At 32.6% G+C, this 9,393-nt stretch overlaps 1 protein-coding gene across 1 annotated transcript in view; it reads right to left on the minus strand.

Annotated features, from left to right (window-relative positions):
• LOC137621400 (insulin gene enhancer protein ISL-1-like) overlaps positions 1-9,184 on the minus strand; it is a 245,852-nt gene extending 236,668 nt beyond the window's left edge. The window contains exon 1 of the mRNA XM_068351698.1: positions 9,047-9,184. Coding sequence (XP_068207799.1) covers positions 9,047-9,065 — 19 coding nt within the window. The 5' untranslated portion in view covers positions 9,066-9,184. The remainder of the gene's footprint in view (positions 1-9,046) is intronic.
• Positions 9,185-9,393: the final 209 nt, after the last annotated feature.

The following is a 9,393-nucleotide window of genomic DNA, read 5'->3' on the forward strand; positions in this document are numbered from 1 at the left end:
GACTGATCATATATACATATAATCAACACCCTACCCCCCTTTCCACTCAAGCAAGGACCAAGGAGGGCCAGGCAATGGCTGCTGATGACTCGGCAGATAGCCTAGACCTATAGGGTACCCCAACCCCATCCTTTGCTCACAAGGATGGTGAGATTGCAGCGACCATAGAAACTAACGAGTGTGAGGGGGACTCTAACCCCAGTCTGGCGTATATCAGTCAGGGACGTTACCACATCGGCCACCGCAACCTCTAAGTTTATATTTGTTTATGCTTGGTTATTCGTAAAACAATAGTACTAACAAAATTGCGTATACATGATAGATTTTACCTTCTGTTTTTGCAACATCTGTGGCAATAGCATAAAAGTACAACGCTGAAAAACCCGTAAATTTAATCGGAATTTCTCCGTAAAAATAGTTCTTAGCCGTATTTCAGTAAAATAGAGGCGACCGTAATTTTACCCTACTTTGTTATTATCTTTTACAGGTTGGTGACCGTAACATTACTTCTTTACGTCAACATATCCGTTTTTAAATGTTGCCCGGCATTTAACGTTTTTAATGCAATTTTTTTTAGTGTATACGCATACAAATATGAATAAATGCGTATTAAAAAGCACCTGAATATGTAATCTACCTAAAGCTAATTATCTAATAATAAACACATGAAATGGTGCAATTGTGGAGAATTGCATTTACGCAAAGGTTTTTTGTGTGTTAATTTCTTAATTATATAAAATCCCAACAGCGGCATTGTCAGACAAGCGCTGAAAATTAAATTATCAGAGATGAAAAAAATATAATATTAGAAATTAAGTAAAAAAAAAAAAAAGACAAGCTATGAAAATGAAATTATCAGAGATGAAAATATATAAAATTTGATATTCAGTAAATAAATCAATGTTAGACAAGTGATGAAAATTACATTATCAGAGATGATAATCTCTCCTTTATAGTAAATTTATATATATATATATATATATATATATATATATATATATATATATATATATATTTTCCCCTGTCACGCTGAGCGGCATTACCAAACGTATGACTAGCCTACTTGTCTCTCCCCGCCCCTCGGGTTGGGGGAGAGAAAATAGACCTACCCTGGTGAGAGGGGGAACCCGAGAGGTAGCCTACACTCTGAAAGAACAATCTCCCACAAATTACCGAAACTGCCGTGTTGTAGTTAGGAAAGGGGGAGGGGGTGGAAAGGGTTAAATCTGTTTGCGTGCATGCATATCTATATAGATATTTAGCCGTCATTTTTGACGGGTCGCATACACTAGTATAAAATAATGTAATGAAAATCAAATTATGAGAGATGATTATATAAGAAATTAAGTAAAAAGGCAAAGTCAGAAAAGAGATGAAAATAAGATTATCGGATAAAGAAAATATAAAAATTATAAAAGCAAAGAAAAATATAACATTAGAAATTAAGTAAAATGAAAATAAGTCGGAACACTTAAAGCACAGCCGTAAAATTGACCTGTGACGAATACCTCCTAAGCTTGATTAAAGTTTGCACCTGAAAATCAATACCTGGAAGCCACTGATTACATCCTTTCATCTCCGAAATTAAGCGTCGAAAAAGAGTTGCACGTGAAAAATAAAAAAGGAGAATGAGAAAATTACAACCTTCTAAACATTTGGGGAGAAAATAAAAAGTTTTTAAATAGTTATAATTTTGAGATTATGACGCTGATTTAAGTTTTAGAATTCTTATAATTTTGGCATTAATGATACTAATTCTAGCTTTAAAATACTTATAATTTTAGGATTAATGATACTGAATCAAGTTTTAGAATTCTTATAATTTTGTAATTAATGATACTGATTCTAGTTTTAAAATACTTATACTTTTAGGATTAATGATACTGATTTAAGTTTTAGAATTCTTATAATTTTGTCATTAATGATACTGATTTAAATTTTGGAATCCTTATAATTTTGGGATTATGATACTGATTCTAGTTTTAAAATACTTATAATTTTAGGATTAATGATACTCATTTAAGTTTTAAAATTCTTATAACTTTCAGATTAATGATACTGATTCGTTTTAAAATTCTTATAATTTTGGGATTAAGATACTGATTCTAGTTTTAAAATACTTATACTTTTAGGATTAATGATACTGATTTAAGTTTTAGAATTCTTATAATTTTGGGATTAATGATACGCATTTAAGTTTTAAAATTCTTATAACTTTAGGATTGTAATGATACCGATTTATTTTAAAATTTGAATTCACATAATTTTGGGATTAATGATATTGATTTGTTTTAAAATTCTTATAACTTTGGAATTAATGATTAATTTTTATAATTTTGGGATCATGATACCGATTCAAGTTTAAACATACTTATAATTTTGGGATTGATACTGATTAAAGTTTTAAAATACTTCTAACTTTGGGATTATGATACCGATTTAAGTTTTAAAATACTTATAACTTTAGGATTATGATACCGATATAAGTTTTAAAATACTTATAATTTTGGGATTATAAAACCAAAGCAAGTTATAAAATACACGGGGTTATGATACGGATTTTGATTTAAATATGAAAATACTTACAAATTTGGCATAATGATACTAATTATTACCGAAGAAAAAATAAATAAATCTCCGACTGAAGAAAAATAAAATAAAAATTCTATTATTCTATCATGAAAATTCAACTTTCAATAAAAATCCTACATAATTAAGTGTTTCCCGAAACACTAATCGCTAAATAATGAACTTACTCGTTAACAATAGGAAATGAATTTTCTCTCTTTTCCTTCATTGTTATTGCTGTTGTTGTTTTTGTTGTTGTTTTCCTTATAATATTGACTTTAAAAAAAGTGAAAATTAAACCTTATTTTCCTTATAATAGTGACTTTAAAAAAGGGGAAAATAAAAACTAGTTTTCCTTATAGAGATTTTTAAATAAGCGGAAAATAAAAACTAGTTTTCCTTATGTTATTGACGTTAAAAAGAGGGGAAAATAAAAACAAGTTTTCCTTATATTATTGACTTTAAAAAAGGGAGAAAACAAAAAATTAGTTTTCTTTATAATATAGACTTTGAAAAGAGTAGAAAATAAAAACTAGTTTTCCTTATAATATTGATTTTAAAAAATTGGGAAAATAAAAACTTCAAAAATGGGAAAACTAAAAATTAGTTTTCTCTATAATATTGACTTTAAAAAAAGGGGAAAATCAAAACTTCAAAAATTGGAAAACTAAAAATTAGTTTTCTCTATAATATTGACTTTAAAAATTGGGAAAATAAAATAAAAAAAAACTGATATGAAACCAATGCATGACTGCGATCCGAGCTGGAATATCGTGTATAGACAGATACGGCGTAAAGGTATTCGGAGTTTTTTTTTATTTTTTTTTTCTACCTTGCATTTCTTCTTTTCCTTTTCAATGTTTGATAAAAAAAAAAACTTCCAGTGTTCAATATTACATTCTGATGCACTGTCCGACGGAGAGAGAGAGAGAGAGAGAGAGAGAGAGAGAGAGAGAGAAAGAGAATTTTGTGATCCTGCATTCCTTTGATATCACAATACAAATCAATGAGAAAGTTCTGCGTGAGAGAGAGAGAGAGAGAGAGAGAGAGAGAGAGAGAGAGAGAGAGAGAGAGAGAGAGAGAGAGAGGAGAGAGAGAGAGAGCATTAGCTATTACATAATTATTTGTACCATAAGAAACAATCCAATGGGAAACGTATTTACGGAGTTACAACGCACACCTGTTTAATAAATATATATATATATATATATATATATATATATATATATATATATATATATATATATATATATATATAATCAAATTATTCGATACCGATATAAAAAAATCTCAGCAATCAGATCAACTGTTGAGATGAGAGCTGATATAATAAAAAGAGAAAAAAATAATGACTATCTACAATATCACAAACTTTCCTAGTGATGAAAATTGAAAATGATTTGCTACTCTTACTACTGATAATATTATTGATTAAAATTATTACTGAAATAGATAAAATCAGGCTTCATCACCAAATAATTGAGGAACGCCAATAGCCAAATGTAATTGAGGCTGAGAGAGAGAGAGAGAGAGAGAGAGAGAGAGAGAGAGAGAGAGAGAGAGAGAGAGAGAGAGAGAGAGAGAGAGAGAGAGACCATAAATCACAAGTTGCCGTTTTGAAAACAAATATAACGCTAACCATTGTCGCATTAAATAAGAACAAACAAACATACGCACAAGTGTTTTGAAGACTGATGAATTACAGCGGCCCGTTTGTTTGCTAACTGTCTAGGAGAGAGAGAGAGAGAGAGAGAGAGAGAGAGAGAGAGAGAGAGAGAGAGAGAGAGAGAGGCAGTAAAAGAAAGAAAAGTTTGTTTAGGGTTACCTAGTAGAGCCAACACTGAGGTTTAACTAGCCAATTAAGGGCTTTTCAGAAGCCTTTGAGGTTTCGGTAAACCCTGGGGTTTTCCGCTCGGCGGATTTTGAGGTTAGGTCGCGCGTTGGCTATATACCAGCATTTAAGAGGTAACGGACGAAAAGTTGAGCTTGCGTTTGCAAATGGAGCATATGGGGATGTGAATTAGTATTGGAATCGAAGTAGTTTTCTGCCTCATAATGGAAACAATTTAAAAAATTGTTTCCATTATGAGGCAGAGCTAAGATTTAGCATTATTATTATTATTATTACTATTATTATTATTATTATTATCATTATTACTATCATTATGTTCAATCTCAGTTAGCATTCGCACTGACCTAACAAAAAGTTCATTATAATTATCATTATTATTATTCCTTCATTCGTGGAGAGGCCCTTTGCGTCAATAGGCGTAGGAGATGATGATGATGATGATGATTATTATTATTAGATTTATGAATTTTGGGTAATCCACCCAGCGCCAGGCCTTGTATTGCCATTCAGCGCCTAAGGGAAACTGGATGAAAAAACTTTTTGTTACACGATGAAATTAAGCTTAAAAGAGGTTGGACAAAGAATGGAACATAGGAAAAAGGAACGGAGTAATAATAATAATAATAATAATAATAATAATAATAATAATAATAATAATAATAATAATAATATGCAAAGATCCTTAATTAATGCCTACAGTACCCAGCGAAAGGTGCACTGATGGCGCTAAATCTCCACGGTGTTTATCATTATTATTATTGATTTCGTAATATGCTAAATTAAGATCTCCTGGAAACTAAGTTTGTACAGAAATTAAATTCAATGATGAGTTCCTTAATTTTTTTTTTTCCACTTGGATAAGATTTCCTCAAAAAAAAAATCAAATCAAAAGTTAATACGGCACAAGTCACAGCAAGTACTACAAAATAAATATATCACTTGGAAACTGATTAATATATCAATAATGACGATAGCAATTCAAGCAATTTCATTTTAATCCTTCTTTTCCACGTATGTTTTCAATATTTTTTATCTAACTTATTAAAAATAAATATCTTTTCGAAGATTTTTATTTAACCTATTAAAAATAACAAATATCTTTTAAACGATTTTCATTCTACATATTAAATATAACAAATATCTTTTCAACCATTTCCATTCAACATATTAAAAATAAAATAACTTTTCATCGATTTTTATTCAACCTATTCAAAATAACAAATATTTTTTCGACGATTCTCATTAAACCTATTAAAAATAACATATATTTTCAAAGTTTTTTATTTAACCAATTAAAAATAACAAATATCTTTTCAACGATTTTCATTTAACCCATTAAAAATAACATATCTTTTCAAAGATTCTATTTACCAATTAAAAATTACGAATATTTTTTCAACGGTCTTTTATATCCTTTTGAAAATAAGAAATATCTTTTCAACGATTTTTATCCAACCTATTAAAAATAACAAATTTAATTTGCTTGGAAAAATCTTCCATAGCCCCTACGGGTAAATTTCCGCCATCATAGACTGTAAGGCCACGAAAGAACATTAAGATAAAAATCATATGTAAAATTTAAGATAAAATCTAAATATCTTTCCAAATGAGCGATAAAAGTTATGCTGGAAAGTCAAGGGGAATATCAAAGACTTCGACTGGATTTATGAAACAGGGGCAAATCCGCGGTTGCTAGGTCCGTGGAGTCCGTTCAGCCCTCCCACTTTGGAAAATGAGAGAAGTCAAATAATAAAAACTAATTAAATTAATGTTAAGAAAAACGCCGATAACGCATATAATATGCGTATTGTTTCAAGAGCTCCATTAATCGATATATTAGATTGGTTTTCGATATGATTTAAGATATTTAGACGAATTCCGGGATTCTAGATTCGATCCCATTCTAGATACGATCCTATTCTACATAAGATCCTATTTTGGATACGATCCTACGCTAGATTGGACCCTAAAACGACTTTGCTTTTTTAAACAATTATCCTCAAACGATTTAACTACGCATAAGGTTCATAATATAAGCATCATAAATAAATGAAAAATAATTCCTATTCATACAATTAGAAAATACATGAATCAGAAATAATAAAAAAGTGAGAATGCATAAACTATAAAAGATGACAAATCCAAGGAAGCTGATCTTTGCAAAAGAGTAAATAATTAATACGGGATGTTATGTCAAATTATAAAAATGTCAAGCAAACTGATAGTGCAAATTTAATACGAGAATTATTATAAAACGAGAACAAATGAAGGAATTATTTTCATGAATTCGTACCTAAGACGTACAGAGGATTATAAAATCTTAAAATAAACATTACATTAAATATTAATGAGAGAGAGAGAGAGAGAGAGAGAGAGAGAGAGAGAGAGAGAGAGAGAGAGAGAGAGAGAGAGAGTAAATTAAATACATAATCTTGACTTACAAATAAAGGTGATTAATTTATGACAGAGAGAGAGAGAGAGAGAGAGAGAGAGAGAGAGAGAGAGAGAGAGAGAGAGAGAGAGAGAGAGAGAGAGAGAGTTGGCGGATTTTCCATACGCCAAAATCAGTAAAGAAAATATCATTGAAGGGACAATGCAGACTGAACTTAATAAAATACTAGTTCAAATTTGCTAATGCATCAGTAGACGTAGTAAGCATTATCATTATTATTATTATTATTATTACTACTACTACTATTATCATCGTAAGTTAGAAAGAGAACTGCGGACAAAAAATTATATCGCGATTAATCCAACAAAAATATTGAATCAAAATCAAGGAAAATAAACGACGAGAAATAGAAAGAAAAAAAAATTATACAACCGAGATGAATATGAATAATTGATGATGATACGAGAGAGAGAGAGAGAGAGAGAGAGAGAGAGAGAGAGAGAGAGAGAGAGAGAGAGAGAGAATGTTGAAAAGGGGCTAAAACCATAAGGTGGCCAACATAGCGAGGAGTTCTAGCCGTGCCCCTTTAAGTGGACAGACTAAATACTGCATGGGGGGAAGGGGGTGGGGTTTTCATGGAAGGGGGGAGAGAGAGAAGGAGGGAAGGGAGAGGATGGGGGAGAGGTGATCCAGCTCTTGCCTCGGAGACCGAAGGGCCTGTAGTCCTCTTTTCATTAATGCTAATTACGGTTGGATTAATTCATCTCGTGGTCGGACTTGGTGAATGATCTCCGGAGTTGCTGTGCTGTTTGCAGCAGTCGGGGACCGCATGGCACCGATGATGATGATGATGATGATGATGATGATTCTGGACGTGGAATAAACTATTCATTTTTATTAATGTATCTAAAAGATTTTCTCTCTCTCTCTCTCTCTCTCTCTCTCTCTCTCTCTCTCTCCTCTCTCTCTCTCTCTCTCTCTCTCTCTCTCTCTCTTCGGCATCTTCAGAGAAACTGTTCTCCCTTTAGTTTTGTCTTTCCTCGATTGGCTGAGAGAAGCTGCATCTTGGTGTGCCTTCCTTATAAGATGTTCGTATAGTTTAGGCGCCATAATATAAAATTATGATTTAATACAGTAATTTTCAAATGTAGGCTTCGTTATTTACTTATTCCTTCCTCTTGTATTGTCAGATCTGTGCTAATCTCCTTTGTAAGAGGTTCGTGTAGTTTAGGCGCCATAATATAAAATTATGATTTAATACAGTAATTTTCAAATGTAGGCTTCGTTATTTACTTATTCCTTCCTCTTGTATTGTCAGATCTGTGCTAATCTCCTTTGTAAGAGGTTCGTGTAGTTTAGGCGCCATAATAAAAAATTATGGTTTAATAAATTTTCAAATATGGTTCCGTTATTTTCTTCTTCCTTCCTCTTGCAATATCAGATCTGCGCTAATCTTATAAGAGGTTCGTATAGTTTATGCGCCATAATATAAAATTATGGTTTAATAAATTTTCAAATATGGTTCCGTTATTTTCTTCTTCCTTCCTCTTGCAATATCAGATCTGCGCTAACCTCCTTATAAGATGTCCGTATAATTTTGGCGCCATGATATAAAAACTATGATTTAAGACAGTAATTTCAAATGTATATCCATTATTTTCTTCTGGTTTCGTTCCGTTGGAGCGATAAGATGGTTCCCCAAAAGGGAGAGACGGAAGAGAATAGTATGGATGAAGCGATGGGTGTTTAGAAGCGGGTCCCCCGCCTGTCAGGAGAGCTCTTCATTCTGACGGCCAGCTATGGGTAACTCCTCCATAGTCCATCAAAAGGTATATTTATTTTCCTTCACAAATAGATTTAGCATTGAGTTAATAAAGGGCGGCCATCATCACTATAATCACGCCAAGTAGGAAAATAATAAACAAAAATATGAATATATCAATTTCTTCAAATTCCAAAAATAATTCCCCATCCCTCTGTAATCCAGAGCGTAACCGGAGAGCCCATTTATTTCGGTGACCCTCTTCCCCTGTGACGCCAAAACGCGATAGCTTATCGGGATGGATAATGTAAACAAAACCGCATCACTTGTATCAACAAAATAGCACGCGTGGTAATTAGATATTTTTTCCCAGGAGGGGAGGGGGGGTCAATCGCCCGTTTTTTTGCAATCAATGAATAATTTTTTTTTCGATCTGTTAATTGCTTTAGACTTTTTTTCTCTCCAGTCTTACCTTGAGAGGCCGTAGCCATGTTGTAAGACGACGGCGGAATGGTGAGGCCTAGAATTAGTATAAAGATACACACGCAGGTATAAAGTTATGTAGTTAAAGGAATGCCCAGGGTGGGCTCCATACTGCCGTCACGGAGAGCAGTGAAACACTGGCCACCAGACCTGCGCGCAGGGGGTCACAGCCATTAGCCAATAGCACGCCTCGCCCCACCCACCGGCGCTAAGCCCCGCCCCTCACTCCCAGCCAACCACTAGACTCGCCAAAGCCACACCAGAGATGTAGAGAGAGAGAAAAAAAAAAATAGCGGCCAGGAAAATATATTAAAAAAGATAAAATTAAAAAAAAAA

This window comes from Palaemon carinicauda, chromosome 28 (genome assembly GCF_036898095.1).
Source record: "Palaemon carinicauda isolate YSFRI2023 chromosome 28, ASM3689809v2, whole genome shotgun sequence".
NCBI lineage: Eukaryota > Metazoa > Arthropoda > Malacostraca > Decapoda > Palaemonidae > Palaemon > Palaemon carinicauda.